Source organism: Myxocyprinus asiaticus, chromosome 19, assembly GCF_019703515.2.
Source record: "Myxocyprinus asiaticus isolate MX2 ecotype Aquarium Trade chromosome 19, UBuf_Myxa_2, whole genome shotgun sequence".
Taxonomy (NCBI): domain Eukaryota; kingdom Metazoa; phylum Chordata; class Actinopteri; order Cypriniformes; family Catostomidae; genus Myxocyprinus; species Myxocyprinus asiaticus.
The window spans coordinates 28,888,599-28,907,130 of NC_059362.1; the positions used below are offsets into that span (position 1 = coordinate 28,888,599).

The 18,532-nt window shown below is 36.5% G+C and overlaps 1 protein-coding gene across 1 annotated transcript in view; it reads right to left on the reverse strand.

The window, feature by feature from the left end:
- Nucleotides 1-18,532, reverse strand: part of LOC127410050 (sushi domain-containing protein 6-like) — a 37,711-nt gene extending 19,179 nt beyond the window's left edge. Inside the window, exons 1-2 of the mRNA XM_051645062.1 lie at nt 18,327-18,532; nt 8,667-8,824 (exon numbers count right to left, since the gene is read on the reverse strand). Coding sequence (XP_051501022.1) covers nt 8,667-8,781 — 115 coding nt within the window. The 5' untranslated portion in view covers nt 8,782-8,824; nt 18,327-18,532. The remainder of the gene's footprint in view (nt 1-8,666; nt 8,825-18,326) is intronic.

The following is an 18,532-nucleotide window of genomic DNA, read 5'->3' on the forward strand; positions in this document are numbered from 1 at the left end:
AGGAAGCCTCTATTGTGCCTCTAGTCTTTGTCACAGTGAAAAGTGGCAGATGTGTGTTTGCACTGGTCTGGGCCATGAACCCTCTGATTCTACTGGGACAGCTGTGAGGCTCAAGTAACTCCTCAGTTTAAAAAGGTAAACAGAGTAGGGATGGGTAATGATGGTCAACTAGAGTGGTCCACAAACAACTAACAAGTCTATTATTTTGACACATGCAGACCTAAGTATTTTGCTGCTGTGTGAGAGAGTGAGAGAGAAGAGAGAGGCATCCGATGCCCCTGCCGTGTCTGCCTCTAGACACAGTGCTCTTGTGTTCGGGAACTGCTGTGTCTGTGGCTCACCCACTCCAAGAATGCACTCAGTCCACAGCTAATGACAGACTGAAGTCTCTATGGTGCACATATCAGCAGTCAGAGGAAAGCTGCTGCCAGTCAGCTGCCTGGAGCCTTGGCCTCCTGATGCTACACAGCAGCTGTGCTCAAGAGGTGCTGACACCCATTGTGCTGGCTAATGGCTATTAGCAGCTATAGTGAGAAAAGGGCATCTGTTTCAATGTGACTAGGCCATTGAGAGGGTCAACAGTGAACGGCCATCAAACAGGGTCCACACAGACAGATGGTTCAGTTTAACTGATTTTTTGAAGCAGGGCTGGGTTTTAAAGGGCTTGGTATCGCCAGCTACCTCACAGTATTATACAATACACAAGTCCCAATTACAGTAAATACATTGCATGCATCATAATATCATAATTGGATTGCAACTGAAACTGAAGCAATTGTCCATGCAAGAGGATGAAACTATGGAATAAGTCAGTACATTTACATGCACAAGTCAGACAAAACATCTTGTCTTTTTAAAATGTCACGTAAAAGCTTAAGTTTGACTGGAATCGCACCAGTCTGATTTTTGGGGAAATTACTACTGCTTGGTTTCGTCCAGCATGTATATGCGTTAATCGCACCACAATTGGCCTCAGCGTTGTGCATGCACTCCAAAAGACAAAGCTGATGTGCAACATGCATTAAAGGCCCTTTTTCTGTTGACGTCAACTCTTCAAGTATTTGTACTTGGACAGACAAATAAAGACTGCATTTTTTCCAGCATGGTGCAGTGCACACCTTGAAATGTCAGTTTCAGAGTTTGTGCTTCTTCTTCAAAGGAATATTCTGGGTTCAACACAAGTCAAGCTTAATCGACAGCATTTATGGCATAATGTTGATCACCACAAATAAGCAAAACTCTGGGTTACAGTGAGGAACCTACAATGGAAGTGAACGGGGCCAATCTGTAAACATTAAAACACTCACCGTTACATAAGTATAGCCAAAAAATTTAAACAATATGCATGTTAACATGATTTTCATGAGATAATAACGCTACTAACCTTTTCTGTGTAAAGTTATAGCTAATTTTACAAGTTCGTTGCCATGATGATGTAATGCCGTAAACCCTAAAACGAACGTAAAAATTACCATTTAAACAACTTTACAGCTCAAACAATACACAAGTTTTAACAGAAGAATTCATGTAAGTGCTTTTATAAAATTATAAGCTTCACATTTCTGCCTTTAAACCCTCCAAAAATTGGCCCCATTCACTTCCATTGTAAGTGCCTCACTGTAACCTTGAGTTTTGCTTTTTTGAAAGAAAATGAGGGATGATTCAGAATAGTTTTTTGTGGTAATCAACATTATGCCACAAATGCTGTCGATTGTGCTTGTATTGAAAACTAAATTTGTCTTTAATTGAACTGTGAGAAATTATATGAATGCAGTAGGGATGTGCGAGACTAGTCAACAAAACGGTTCTGATGCTGCTAGTCGACACTGGAATTACTAGTCTTCAATATTTTTCCCCATTAAACTTTTCAGCATTATTACACATTTACATTTGGCTTCATATTTTTACGAAGGCTGCGCTTCAATTACTGTCATTTTAGTGTTACACATTTTAAATATAATTTATAATAAATATATTATTTAAAAAGAGGATATCTATACCAACTTTAATTTCAACATTGCATGTGCCATGAGTGAGAGAGGGAGGAAGCACCAGAAAAATGTCCTCTCTCAAGACTGGTAAAGTAGCTATTAGTGTTATCACGATACCAAAACATTAGTAGTCGGTACCGATACCAGTGAAATTTCACGGTTCTCGATACCAATTTCGATACCACAGCAAAAATATGCCAATATGATAATGTGCTATTGAACACAAGTTATTTTTAATTATTTAATAATTATTATTTTCCACAAGATGTTTTAAAGTTTATTTTAATTTAATCATCAAAATGTCTAATCAATTAATTCGTAAAACTTTTATTACGTGAAAATAGAACTTTTTAACATGTCGCTGCATTTTTTGGCCAAACATTTATTCAACAGCTGTCTTGCTTGTGATAAATTGATTAATTATTGTTATTATTATTACAGAGAATATTACATTTTACTAATATATATATATATATATATATATATTTTTTTTTTATTAATTTCTTCAATTTCAAGCATCTAGCTTTTATTTTGAATCGTGCTTTTATTATGACGCGTGTTTTTTACCGGAAGCTTCACTTTTCCAGATAAACAGTTTGTGACATGGCCCAGTGTGATCACTGAAGACTTTCAAGGTCATGTCTAGAAGAGATCCCTCTTTCGTCAACTTCTCACACATGTGCAGTCTGGTATGTATAATCTAAGTATGTGTAACTACGTTCATCAGTTAACTATGTTTATCAAAAGAATGACATATAAAGTTAAAGATTTGTTCAAGATGGCTAGCAAAATAATAACGGCATGCTCATGAACTACAATGCCTACAATGATGATAATGCAAGTCAAGCACATTGCAGTTAAACTACCCTTTTTCAGCAGAATTTAGTGTTGGATTTGGCTGTTAGAAGTATTTTAAATCGGTTGCTTAAAAACACAATATTTTTTGACTGTTTTCTGAGGGTTTACTTTCTTTTTAGACTAGTTGACTCCAAAATTTTTGTTTAAATGTCAGTGAAATTAGTCGTTCCGCACATCCCTAGAATGCTCACACAAATAAAAAATAATATATATAAGTATCGATGCAATATTGTGAGAAAAATATTTCAGTATATATTCAGTATATTGACATATGATAGTATTGGCACAACCCTAGTTTTAGACTTGCTGATTGTTTGGCAATCCCAAGGAACAAGTATTGTGTTTCAGATGTATTTATGTAAATAGTTTCATTCTTTTAATCTCATGCCAGTTGCAGAGTAAAGTCACATCATGAGCCAGACCTCCATGGGCATTGGCCCTTAACATGCAAATCGCTAAACAAATACAGAACACCAGTCACAGCCATCTCTCACGGCAGCTTCCTTAAAAGGACTTACACTGGCCCGAAATTAAACTGAAAAAAGTCCTGATTGCAATAGCAATAAAGTGTATACTCCACATTTATGCAACTGTATCAGATTTTATTATTTATTGGGTAAGAAGGTCAAATATAGGTGAATCAGTAACTAAAGGCAGGATGTGGATTCTGTAACATAATAGCAAACACACAATGAATCATCATGGCAGCCAGTGATGCTAGAATATAGTCATTAAATACAACAAGCAAAGATGTGAATCAGCTTTTATAAGCCCCAGTGGCTAAATTGTGCAATTGTGTGATTTCCCTTATGTGTAATGAATATTTTAAATATTGACTGCTAGTTACCAAGCTATGAACAAGGAGACATAGTAGGCCAAAAAGACTGATCAAAGAGAGAAAAAGTGAGAGAGACAGAGAAAGAGAATGAAACAGAGACGTTAAGTTATTTTTAGATTTTCATTACAAGAGGCAGTTTCACTGAGATTGTGTTTTATTTCATGCCCCTTTCTACCAGTGATAAACCAGACATAAACCTTTAAACTCTCAATTGTGCCATTTGTGTTTGAGCTCAAAAGCAAGGGTGTAGACGGGTGTGTGAGGTAAATATGAAACAAAATCACTCCTTTCAACAATTGTGCTCAAATCTATCCTTGCTGAATACTTGCTTAGCTAGATGCCAAGTTAGCTGCATTATGGGCCTTGCGCAACCTGGATCATAAAATGACAAATGGTCTACTTCATGGACACATACATGTGATGGCCACAAGACCTCAAATCCACAACAACTACACCATTTGGGGCATGGTCATAGTCATAGTGAAGGCTGAAACATGTACAACTCAACTTTCAAAACACAGTGAAAAAAACATTTTTGACCAAACTAACTTGGCCAAACATGAGCACTAAAATGTATCATTCCTAGCTGTTTTCACAAACACTCACCATGAATTGACACCCACAAAAACACTATTAAAGTCCCTCTCCAGTCACTGGTTTAACCCCTAAAAACTCATCTTTGTTAATCAAAATTACATATTTAAAAGTTTTTTTCCATGAAAATAATCCCTTCATGCCTTAAAATGGCTTAGATGTAACTCTACACCTTTGCCTCATTTAGTATGCATGGATCTATGAATATGCAAATTACTCCCTGCCTCCATCTCCACTGACCCCTGCACCGCTTGCCTGCAGCACAGTTCTATGGAAAATGACTACTGCAAACCCAAGTTTTCTCTGGAAGTTTTGCTGGGACATTACAATTTTTCCAAATAAACTGCACCCATTTATCTCGGATTTTCAGATCCTCTGGTAATACATGAAGGCTCACCATTTGTCCTTTCGCAACTTTACATCTGAAAACAACACGTCTTGCAAAATACCGATACGTAGCTACACCTGGCTTCTCCTGATACCCCTTGCTTTGTCGTAGCATATGCTAATGATATGGAAAGCCCCACCAAGCAAGTTGACAGGATTGGTTCCTTAGGTTTGTGACGTATGAAACCTGGCTGTCTGAATCAGTGTTTTGAGAGAGTCTTTGGTGGACTGCAGTTCCAAGGCGAAAATGCTCAGCCATGGCTATGACTACCGATTTCACTCATGGTATGTCTTCTATCATATAAAAAAACACCATATGGACATGTAAACAAGGTTAAAAACTTGATTTTCACTGGAGGGGGTCTTTAAACTTGGGGCCTGTATAACATAGTTTTGCAAAATTAGTATTAGTAAGTCACAAAAGTTGTTGATACATTACTTTGCAACTAGGTTAAAGCCATTTAAAGGCAGTCAAGTTTAATTACATTGTGCTGTAACTATAAACAAATATACTGTACCAATTATATTAGACCTAGCACAAGGCCTTATCAGTTATGACGTGGCTAAATATGAGATTTCAAATACAAAACTATCCTTTATTAGCCACTAGAAGTCTGAAGAACTACAGCTTGAACCGTTGAGGGAAAAACTAACCCCTCAAATGGAGTGGAGAAGCAGACATTTGCACACTGATGTTCTAGAGAAGAAATTAAGTCAAGTAAAAACCTTGTTTCCTTTTCAAGATGTGATACAACTGACACCTAGGACCTGTGATGTTTATGATCACAATTCTCATTTTGGTCACATTTGTGTGCCTCAGTCAAATAAACTTTATAAGGGAATTTATTGTAGGGCAATTCTGGTACTAGGTTTTTTGCAAAAGTTTCTCAAACCCACACCTACCACTTCCTGAAGTATAAGAATGCCGTTTCTATATTATTTTACATCCGTCTACCTCAAGTCAAAATATGCCTCTAATAGTTTTATCATGCATATGAAAAGTACATGAAAAAGCAAATAAGATTAAACAATGTTCCCTTTCTGATTAAAAGGGTGTAAATCTAACCATCTAACTCATTATGAGAAATTAATTAGATGCCAACACCTGATCAAATTACTTTCAAGTTAAAATTGTTTGAAAATAGTCCTGCTTTGGTGAGAATAAACACCAATGAACATGAAACCATATGGAAGTGATAGTAAATCATAATATGAAGTGAGGAACATGGGAAATTCCTCCAGCTCACATTGTGCTTCAGCTGTGAACCTACAGGGAGTTGCTATTCGTTCTCACACACTTCTTCTGGAGCTTGACTCAGCCTCTGAACACAGTAAGGTTTTTTGTTGCCTTCCTGTGCCATTTCCACGTGAATGAAGCTATATATTACAAGGCATTTAAAAAGAATAATTTCAAATTACATAACTGCATGAAACAAGATAAGATCTGGTCCAACCATGTGTCTCCAAGCTATGTGCAGTTCATTCTATAAACATGATGATCCACCACATTGGTGTTTGGCAGGTCATGTCTTGATATTAACATTAACCGTGTTTCCACTGTTGGGCCAAATGAGAGCGTGCTAGTGTGTGCCAGGGCCAGTTGCATTCCACTGTCACATTTGGGGCTTCTACGTGCCTCCTAGGGGCTTCCTAGGGGCACGGGCCAAAGGCCATTGGCCCGTCGATTACCCCTGGGCCAAAGAAGATCAACTGGGGATTGAGGTGGGGTCAAGCCAAGTTCAGCCAAGTCAGGTCAGAGATTTCAGCATTAAGATAATTTTTCATATCTAGCTACCAGCTTACCTCAACAGATAATGGAGAATCATCAGTACTGGTCAGTAGATGACATCAGGGCACTTCTGAATATTTGGGCTGATGAAAATGTGCAACGTCAGATCGATGCGCTGTCTGCCGAAGCGAAGACGTGATTAAGTATATTGTCACCAAACTTGCCAAGTTGTGTTCGTGACAGGTTCAGGAAAAATGTAAAAAATTGTGGGCACAAGACAAACTGTGTTCATTTCGGGGGCAAGCTAGTCTCCAGAGTCTGATATCTCAGCTTGAGCTCCCTCTTGTTTGTAAAATGTAAGGGATGTGTGAGACGTTGGCACTAGGGTGACGTATTAAGGGTGGGTTTTAGAGCAACGCTGAGGGGCTATTGGCCCGATGGTGGGAATGCAGATAGATTTTGGTCTCGCAGCTCGAGGTCCAAGGCTTTTGGCCCCGGTTGACCAGTTGATGGTGGATAAGCGCTATTGATGACCTGCCAAGGCAAGCTAAAACTACTATTTTCTCATTAGCTCTGGTGAAGCTCCTAGACATTCTCTCATCTTGATCTATATCATCATCACTCAATAGGTTTACATGCACTTTCAAGATAGATAACTGTCAGACTAAACAATAATTTGTCTTTTTAAAAATGTCATGTAAAAACACTTTAGTCTGACTGAATTCCTATTTTTGCAAAGTTGGTCTAACAGACCTAGATAACGCAATAGTAGCTTGGCTTCATCCAGCATGTATACACGTTAATCAGACCAAAATTGCTCCGAAACACAGAGGTGACTTGCAGTGTGTAGTTTTTCCAAAACGCAGGATGGCAGGTTTGTCCTGACAATGAGAGAGGGAGGAGTTTTTGAAATGTCTTATTTTGCAATTCTATTTGGTGCCACCAGTGCCACAAAAATTACACACTTCACCTTAACGCACACTGAGGAGATGGACAGAAAGAAAATCGATGCTTGCATGGAAGAATAGTAAAAAGAGCCAAAAATATGACAGTTTCATCAACAGACTTTCAGCTAATGACCTTGAAAAATCATCAAATCTGTCCACTGCTCCATATGTGGGAGGGGTGAACATGTAGCTTTCAACTGATGTACTAGATTCATGCCAAACACGTGTGTGCGCAGAAACAGATCCATGCATAGACACACACATCACAATAGGGACACTTTTGTCCCTGGCTCAACTTTGCAAGTGAATCAATATGAGAACGTGGCCACATGGGATCAGCGGTCTAACCCAATCCCTACATCTCTAACATTTATTCTCCAAGTGATTCACATATTACACAAGAGCATAAAACACTCATCCCTTCATTGAGCCGTGTTCACGTGTTGTTAAGGGGAAATAGTGCAGATGCATTGTAGTTTTACGAATCCACAGCAAATTAATTTCATTTTTTCAAAAACACACACACACACACACAGACACACACACACACACACACAAAAGGGCCCAAACAAAGGTCAAACATACAGGCATGAATCTTTGAAACAACATATCGACTGCCTGTCAACTTGGACATCTGTCTCTGTTCTCAAGCCAAATCCGCCATGTAGACCAAAATATAGAGCTATGTTTGTGAAGAAGGCACTGGATGAGATTCTTGGAGACAGGGGCAACAGATGAACACACACCCTCTGTGGAGAGGGAGAGGGAGAGAGAGAGAGAGAGAGAGAGGGAGGGAGGGAGAGAGAGAGAGAGAGAGAGAGAGAGAGAGAGCCCTTCCCCCACCCACACCTCCCAGATGCTCAACTGAAAACAAAGAAATGATGCTCATTTCATTCCATCCGGTAGCTTCAGTCCAACGGTTATTTTGAGAGTGATACAAACAAAAGATATTGTTCCTACAGCCCAATCCTTTGTCTTGTACTTCAAGAATCGTGGCTGCTGAAAGACAAAACTGACCCTGATCTGTAAACCATCTGGGACTCAGAATTGTACAGAACCAGAATTCAATACAGCCTAATATACTGACAAATGGCTACCTGACACACCCATTCCTAACATGATAGACAAAAAAAAGTTACATTACAGATTTCGTGCAAAGGACATTTTATTTTAAACAAAAACTATGAGATTCTCAGGATCTTAACCGCCCTTCATGGAGGCAAATATGGAAGAATATCAATGCTTATGGAGTGTCAGAACGGACTGCTATGGAATGGCAAGGTGCTGGAGGAGTGGGGGGAGGTTTTTGTGAATAATCTTACCTGAAGCTTGGCCTGTGGGGAGCATACTGAGTAGCAGCAGCAGCAGCAGGGATGAGGTGGCCACCCTGTGAGCGAGCGAGGCTCTCGTCTTACACGCTACCATTCCATTGCACATCTTTCAGCCCTGCTCGTGCAGCAAGAGTCCTCTGCGGCTGAACCTGATGACACAAAACACACACTCATTACTAAAAGGAGCTCTGTAGTTTATGTATAAAATGCAAAAAAGCATGAGTTATCACTAGGCACATATAGAATCTGTGCCCACAGAATTGTACAGAAAGTTCTTCATAATTCAACAGAATTCAAATGCCCGTCATTCACAAAGTCCTACATATCCGCCACCCCTTGGGTGTTTTTTTTTATTAAATGTTTTGGCCAATTTGATAATACTTTCAGCCATCAAAGATGTAGGACTCTATGGTCCCTTTAAAAAAATGTCTGATTCAATTTTCTGATTAGTAGTGATCTTTATTTAAACAATCCAGATCACAATCAATCTTTTACTTTTATTTTAAAGTTTACTTCAGTCTTGATTGTGTTGTTTATTATATCAGTTCATTAAAGAGAAATTGAACTGCATATTTTGGCCCGACTGTCATTTTTTAAATGAATAATTTCGTAAAGATTCAAGTTAGAAAGTTCCCTGTATGGTTTACAAAATTAGCTGAGAGAATTTCTTTCATATGAAAGCAAAATGACATTATAACTAAAATATACCCAAATTAATCAGAATCAAATCCTGAAACCTATAACAATACACAGCCCTACATTTTACCATATTGAAATCCATTCCACAGATTTTGCTCACAATAATTGCAAGAAATGTGATTTTTTTTTTAAATATTATAGTTGTGTAATAAAAAGTAAACAAACTAAGCTTTAAATTTACTGAATGTTTAAAAATTCAAGACAGAAAGAATCCATTTGATTTAAATCCCATCATGGATAATTTTAATTTGCTGTCAACATACTGACAACTACACTTTTGTCTTCACCACAAACCCATGGAAGATGTAAAAACTGATTACCCTTGCTCTGACTTCAGATTTGCATGCTAGTTTGCAATAATAATCAACAAAGTACAGAACAGATGCTGTAGACTATCCATGTGGTGAATGCCATGTTGTTTACATTACATATAGTATAAAACCTATTAGCAAATATGACAACTGAGAGTTAGTTTAAATCAGATTACTTTGTACTTAGGGAAAAAGTGAGTGCACAAACATTAAACAAATAGATGCAAAGTAAACACTAGCCATTTGTCAGCATTCCTCTAAAAAAGATCTAAATGTGTGTGTGTGTTGGCCAAGACCACGTTATACACAACTGAAGGTGCAGAAGGCAGATTTAGCTCAGCGGCACCCGGGCATGGAACGCACAGGTCCCAGGAACAAATGAGATGCTGAGGGTACAGCTACGGCTCCCACGGGAGGCCAATCTGATGCCACCACACCTTTCCCCTTCTCACTTCAGAGAAGCACCAGGGTGCCAAAAAAGCACAAGGAGTGTGACGCACATCACACTGGCAATGAAGAGCTCGCCTGCAGACTCATCTACCAAACAGACTGCTGCAGAAGAACATTCTGCAACAACCTGTTCAGTGCCAACAGAATTTCAGAGTGGTAAACTGGCAAATTAGCATGTTTTTCAGTAAGTGTGAAACTCACAAAACCTGTGAAGAAAATGTCCAGGTCCTATTTAACCCCAAATCAATCCTAAAGAAAACAAATGACATTTAAGACCATTATGATTTTTGCATTGTTACATTATGTTCAGGAAACTCAGGCCCGGTTCCAGATCAAAACCACCGAGGGTGCTTCTGAAAATAGTGGGGTTCTCTGTATAAAGTGGAGATGTATCATAATTACACATTTTTTAACAGATTAAATCATGTTTAAATGCTACTTAACGTAAAGTTTGTTTTTTTTAATGTACAAAACATTTATTGCTTTGTTTTTTTTTTTCCCCATGATCTGTCGCTGAAAATGACAGCTAAATTCTGCGCCTGCAGATTAGGACATACTGATTAGCAAAATCATACACGTTTATAAGTTTTGATGCAGCATTTTGTGCATTCACAAAATGCAAGGATTTTTGTATGTTAGCTGGGATTCAAGAAAACCTGCTTACCAATTTACAGTATTAGTCTTACATATTAAATTGAGCTGGGGTGTGCAATTATTTTGGTACAGGGGCCACATCAGCTGTTAAGTAGAACATGGAAGAGAGAAGATAAAAGTTCTGCATAGTTTTATCTTTTAAGCCCAGACATGCACTCAATGAATGATGCACAATGTCCTGAAGTGTATACTGATGGGACCATTCTGCAATTGCTTGAAGTTTTGCTGCTATACTTTCTATCATGTGTTAGTAAAACTGAATAAAGGCTGAATAAAATTATTAATTGATTATTTTACCATAATTCGATGCAGTGGTAATTTAATATTCAATTTAACACTCTACATCAGGAGTCTGCTTTAAAAGTAAAATAAAATATTCAGGAAAGAGATTTTTGTTTTTTTAAACTTATTTTAATGTTGCCCACAAAGTGGACCTGTTTACTTGTTTCTCAAAACATTATCAACCTGTTTACATGCTCATGGGTCATGATGTGGGTCTTGTCAATGTTTGGCACCTCATTCAGCACACTACTGAATAAAACAGGCTGCATGACACTGATAAATGATTACTACCGGAGTAACATTCACATACAGGTGTGAGGGAGTTCAGCATTTTACAAATAACAAAGAATAAATCTATTCCTGTCTCACTTGGTTTTACTCGCGTGTCCCCCCGTGCACTACTGAGCGCTAAGTTGTTGTTTGTTTGTTTTTTGCGGAGAGAAAGCGCGTGCACTCTCATGTATGGTTGCCAGATTGCATAAATTAAGTATGACATAAGGCGAAATATTTCCAATTTGTGCAAGTATAAATCTCTGATTGGGGTGCTGCATCTATTATCTGGCAACCCTGAGCATATTAAAAGCTTGTGGATGCGTGATAGGTCCAAAAGCCAGATAAATGAAAGATCTAATAAAAAACGTTCATGATAAATCGACCCGTGGGCAGCAGTTTGCCCTGGTCTCCAATTGAGGGTGCTCTAAGTTTCGTTTGAGGGTGCTTAGCACCCTCAAGCACCCCCGTAGAACCGGGACTGGGGACACTTAAACAAATTTCACCCTCCAATTCACGTTCAGTGATGATTCTCATTATCGTAACTGTAATACAGTAAAAAGATGCTGCTGTACAAGAGTACAAGAGAAACACAGACATCTGTTTACAACTTGTAAACTCTGTGCTTTTTCTAAAGGCTTTTACTCGATAGATATTTGATATTTGAATGGCACAATATAGATATTTTGACTATGTTTGACAATATGTTGTACAGTAAATAATCAGATTTCATAAGTTATGAAAACGGAACCAGAAAATTAAAAGCACCTTTATAAAGTTGGTTATAATGCATATATGCATTATAAAGTCCAGCTTTATGCATTATTGTAAATCTGACAGCGGTTATTTGATCTAATTGTGCACTTCAAATTCCAATCACATTTTACTGTCCAAATAAGGGAATTTTAAGAGAATATATAAATTCCATCGTGTTTGTGTCTTATTCAACTGAACTTCGACCGTCTCACTGAGCCGCACCACGGACCACACTGAGAGCAGCTCCTTACTCTACAGTATTTCCATGGAGATGATAGAATGAAGAAACACAGAATCTCAAAAAGGGGTGGGCGATATGACCAAAATCTTATATCAATACGAGTAATTTTATATCACGATAACAATATATATCACAATATAGTAAGTTTTCTTAAAAATAACAAAATTGTTTTTTATATATATATACATACATATATATATATATATACATACATATATATATATATATATATATATATATATATATATATATATATATATATATATATATATATATATATATATATAAAACATATTGTAATGCCTATATTTGGAAACTCCAGTCAGTGAATTAAACACTTTATAAATGAAAATAATTTTCTCTATTTGGATCTGGACAAATATAAAGTAAAAAAAAATCTTGTTTTTAAAAATCAACCTTACCAAAAAGCGAAATTTCACATGACGTCACATTTAAGTCTGATTTGTTGTTAACCAATATTATTACTATTATAAACTTTCCTCAAGAAACTTCAAGCTTCTCAAAGCAATGCAACAATGAAAATACATATGTAAAAAAATACATCCAATGAAAATAAACACTTCTTGCAGAAAATAAATATCAAATAAATACACCTTGCAAAAAAAAAAAAAAAAAAAAAATGTTACGAATTAAAGCGGAGTTCATCTTTTGGTTTTAATAATATTCTTTTGTGTGCTTCATTTTGAGGTGGTAAAGCCGATTGCTTGTATAACAAGTGATTATTGTCATGCAACATAGTTTGCAGATTACAATTTTCTGCTATGTGTCGGCTTTTGTGAACCCACACCACAGATGTCACACCTGTTGTAATAACGAGCTCCTTTTCATTTTCATGACTTGTTTGAGTCATCCCGATCTGTGAAGATGTCTTTCTCCAGGATCAAAAATGATTGATTATCGTGAGCGAACCCGTTCTGCTCTCTCCTGTCTGTTGAGCACAAACATCGGGAAGCCTGCTGTACTCGCGTGGCAGATTAAATGCATATTTAGCACTTTTTAAAGGGACAGTTTACCCAAAAATGAAAATTCTCTCATCATTTACTCACCCCCATGCCATCCCAGAAATGCATGACTTTCTTTCTTCAGCAGAACACAAATGAAGATTTTTAGAAGAATATCTCAGGTCCTTACAATGCAAGTGAATTGTGATCAGACCTTTGAAGCTACAAAAATCACATATACGATGGATGCGGGTATGAAACAGATCAAAAAGTCCTTTTTACACTTTCACTTTCAGATCTGAAAGCCAAATGTAATGCCTGTTTAGTTTTACTTTCACATCTGAAAGTGAAAGTGGAGATTTAAAGTAAAAAAAGGACTTAAATTTTGATTTATCACTAATATCGCTTCTGAATATATGGATTTAACCACTGGAGTCTTATGGATTACTTTTAAGTTTTCTTTGTGATTTTTGGAGCTTCAAAGGTCTGATCACCATTTACTTGCATTGTGAGGACCTACATTCTTCTAAAAAGCTCCAAGTTATTCTCTAAAAAGAGAATTTTCATTTTTGGGTGAACTATCCCTTTAATGTAATTGAATTTGCTAGGGCAGCAGCAGAAAATTTTTCATGCCAGAAAAGTCCATGTTTCTTCAATTCTCTCAGTCTCACGTGAAGCCCTGCCCACTGATAGATAAGCCCATGCAGCGCACATTAAAATTTACATATCATGATATAGCAAAATCTCTATCAATTGACGCTTCATATCGTTGCCACAATATATATCGTCATATCGCCCAGCCCAAATCTCAAAGGTCTTCCTTCATGCGAAATAAGGACTTGGGGGTTTAATCGGAGAGTTTTAAAATAATGTGTGAAAGTGAAGAATTGAGGACAGGTATATTTTACTATTGCATACTTAAATATAATACAATATAACAAATTAGGTTGGCTGGGTTCCAAAAACAACAGTGTAAATGTAAAATGGACCAAGACTAAAGTTGACCATAAAGAGAGACAGAGATATTTTGATATTTAAAATATAATTTTTCATGTCATTCATAAGTTTTTAAAGCCTTAAAGGAAATAATATATATCTATTTTATTATAAAATAAATTAATGACTTAATGTGTATGAAGCACACAAGACATTCTGTATGACAACTAATCGTAAAAGCCCTAAAACAGACACAATTAGTTGTCATAATCGTGATTATTTATTTAATTTGACTGTCAGTCAGATTTCATCAAAGTATGCCAAATTATTTATTTATTATTGTTTAAGCAACTCAAAGCGACTGCGTGATTTATTTTCTCTCTGCATGGCAGGCAGCATGTATAATAAATATGTACCTAAATCTCAACATGTTCACATCCTTTGATGAACTCGTTTTTAATGCTCCAACAATTTATTAAATAATGTTTAATGCAATAATTACATTGCTTTTGTTTATTTTTGACACATATAATCATTTAAAAAATGAAGGCATTTTTCACTAGCATTTTGGCTGTGCACTTGCAAAACTATAAATGCAAACCTACGTCGTAGGCTCGACGCATAAGTAAACTGGCCTTTAGGTGTCACACTGATGGTATGCTGGTTATACCAGCAAGCGTGCAGGACTGCTATGCCGCATACATTACTAGCAATAATATGACTGATTGAAAATACTTTTAAAACCAAGATATATTACTGATTTTGTTTTTATGAAAGTGCACCAAACATGTACGAGGTGAACAAAACTACTCGAGAGCACTTCCACAAGATTTCATAGGAGTTAAAAGCAGTTTGGAAGTGTAACTTATGGCTTCTATGAGAGAGAGAGAGAGACTAAAAACACTTTGTAACATTAAGATGTCATAATCTTATCACACTAGTCACATTTCTTTGAAGTGAAATGAGGAAATACTGCCATAACCAGGCCAGGTGCCAACAATAACGTGGCACCCAGTTCCTACCATAATTTTCCAGTCTATCATACCAGAGCTGCCTTAGAGTTCTAATGAAAAAAGGGATTGGGCAAGAAATACGCAAATGCAGAGCCTCCAAGATGTTTAGAGTTAAGAAAGAGACAGGGAGAGAGAAAGAAATGCATAGCTGGGAACAGTGAGGTTGAGTCTGGCATGGAAAGTCCAGTCTTCTTGACAGTAAAGAAAGAGTCTTTTGTTGAGAATATTATGACGAGTTAAGACTCACACAGTTCCTTTATCTACACCTCTGCACAGACAGTGCATTGAGGAAGAAGTGGTCATCATGGGGAACAAACAGGGGTTTGACAGGGGAAGCTGTGAAGTTCTCAAACCACACTTGTTTTTGTCATATGATTTTGTCCATGTTATATCACATAGAAACAACCAAATTGTCAAGTTCTAACATGAAGCTTCAAATCTCCAAGTTTCAGTCAAGTATACCACACCCCTGATAGCACACGTACATTACCCAGACGTCTATTTGACGCATGTGTTTACATCTGGAAGATCTAAGTTTTTTTTTACATTGTTTGCTCACCTGCAATACTGCAAATAAGATGTGTCAATAAAAATGTCTTTGAGTATGTATGATGTCTTTGAGATGTTTATGATTTAGAATGTTTTTAAATCTTATCTTTTTCAGATGTTTAGCAGATGCTTTAGCAGAATTCCATTCTGGGATGCAAAATGTCCCGGAATTTTTACATTTTCCCGACATGTTCAAACATATGAACCCCTGTTTATAAACACACCTACGCAAGGAGTAAAATCAAATATATTATTATATGAATCGTAAGAAAGTCTGATTAATTTTAGTGAACTGGTTTGTTCGGATGATTGAGATTTTTCACTTTTGTGTGAACAATTCTTTAAACTTTAGTCTACTTACTATAATGCTTTATATTCTGTCCAAAAAAGGAATGTCCTTCCTTTTATCTCTTTGGTTCATAATGCCCAACACTCCAAAATAATAATAATAATAATAATAATAAATAAATAAAAAAGCCTATTTTTAAGATTTACGCATTTTAATTTCATAACAAATTTTCATCAAATATAATTTTGTGATCCTTAACAAACAAATTGTATAAAAAATTTTATAATGTAATTTTGTAAAAGATTACTCAATTCAATTTGATGGAAAATTGTTGTGAAACTGAAACATGTAAATCTTGAAATGCGTACTGTAAATCTTAAAAATATTTTTGAGGGAAAGTTTATGTAAATTAATTTCATTTGGTTCAAATGCACAAATGTTTTTTACTTTATACATAACTTTATTCTTTTATATATATATATATATATATATATATATATATATATATATATATATATATTTAAGACATTTAAATGTTCAGTGTGAACTATAAACTCAAGAAAACTGAATAGGGCCAGAATTAGTAAATAATATGTTAAACCTGTACACACACACACACACACACACACATAAAAATTACACTAAATTTATATTTTTACACTTTTCAATTTCAAAATTCCATCAAATTGAACTGAGTAATCTTTAACAAAATACAAATATTTCGAGTTTTATTTAATTTGGTTACAAATTACACAATTCATTTTGATGGAATTTTGTTATGAAATTGAAATGTGTATCATAGAAATAGGCTAAAATTTGTTTTGAGTGTGTTGATGTTGTTTGATTGAATTATATGCTATTTTCCCATATCAAACAAGGAGTAAACAATCATAAATAATATTTTTTCAGTCATTGATCAGATGTCCAGGAATTTTAAATGGCCAAGGTGTCAACCCTAGTTACAAGTCGTACAAAACACCCACTGCACACTGGCTCTAAATAACAGATACCAACAAATTATAAATCCATTAGTCGTAGGCAAATGATACTAATCTTGTTTTCACGACGAGAAATGGCTGAGTTTCATTTCACTGCAACTGTGAGCGCCATACTTGCCGCACTTTGAAGTAAACAATTGCGGATATAAACCTTCATAAAAACGTTTTCATAAAAAAGGGAGCGTGTATTTACAGAAATACAGAGAGTGTGTGTTTGTTGAGAAACGGCACTGTAGCTGTTCAGCATAAGACAGAATTAAGCCCCAGTATATCCGGGTTTAAAGTCACACGCGCCGACACGTGCAACTGTTCCGAGAACGGAGTACAAAAGAGAACAAGCCATGAAAATACTGTGAACTTCAGCCAAAAATTATAAAAACAAGAAAAGATGTAGGATTAGACCTAACGGCTATGTTTCCTGAAATAATAAACTTTGAGGTTTGTTTTCCATCTTTGCGAATATTATGTTTCCAGAACAGCGCTTTGTGTGTTTTTGTTCGTGTGTGGAAGTCCAATGTTTCAACAGGCCGTTGATAGCGTGTGACACTGTGTTCTAGGTTGAATAAAAAACGCAATATTTTAAACATGTACTGCCAGAAGCTACCTGGACATGCACACATTAAAAACTGGTTGACACGAAAACAAAAGACTACTTAGATATGTGTCTATTGCTGGGCGATGAAGATAATACTGTCACAAATTGACAACAAATATTCAGCTAATCAAAGCAACAATATAGAACGAAAGGGATCGTTTACTAATACAGATGTGACAGGTAAAACATATTTATCTGAAAGATATTTAACATTTTGGTGAAATGGCAGACTTATGGGTAAACGGGAGCAAACAACAGGCTTTGTCCGCATCGCCCGACTGGAGACTTTTTGTAATCGCGTAATGGCACTTTAATTAACCACATTTTGCAAACGAAACTCGCCACTTAAGGCCTTCAGCAGAGTGTGATACACATGTATAACAAATAATCGTGATGACCATTAAAACAAATACCCGTTTGATTGGATTAAGATTCGCTAGCGAGCTATATGTGTGTGATATTGGCTTCTACTAATAGTCCATAACAGCCAATAACTAACATAACTACTCTTGCTTTTATATCTTAGTATAAAAATGGAATCATTTGGCTATCGATACCTCTAACTATTTATTTAGAGCCCAAAGACTGTGTGGCTAATATGCTAGCTCGGCTAACTAACATTCACAGCGCAGAAAAAAGATCTTACCAGTGAATGCCCTCCTCTTTTAAAATAAGTATAGGGTCACCATGGAGCTGCTTCAAATGGACGGAAATCCCAGGAATAGTGTAAACGCAGTATTGGTATCAGATCTGATATTTTGACGGCCCTTTTTGGATTTGATCATCCGGGCAAGGTATGAGAACAGCCAGCGGGACTAGATTGGAGTACCTCCCAACACTTCCGATCTCCGC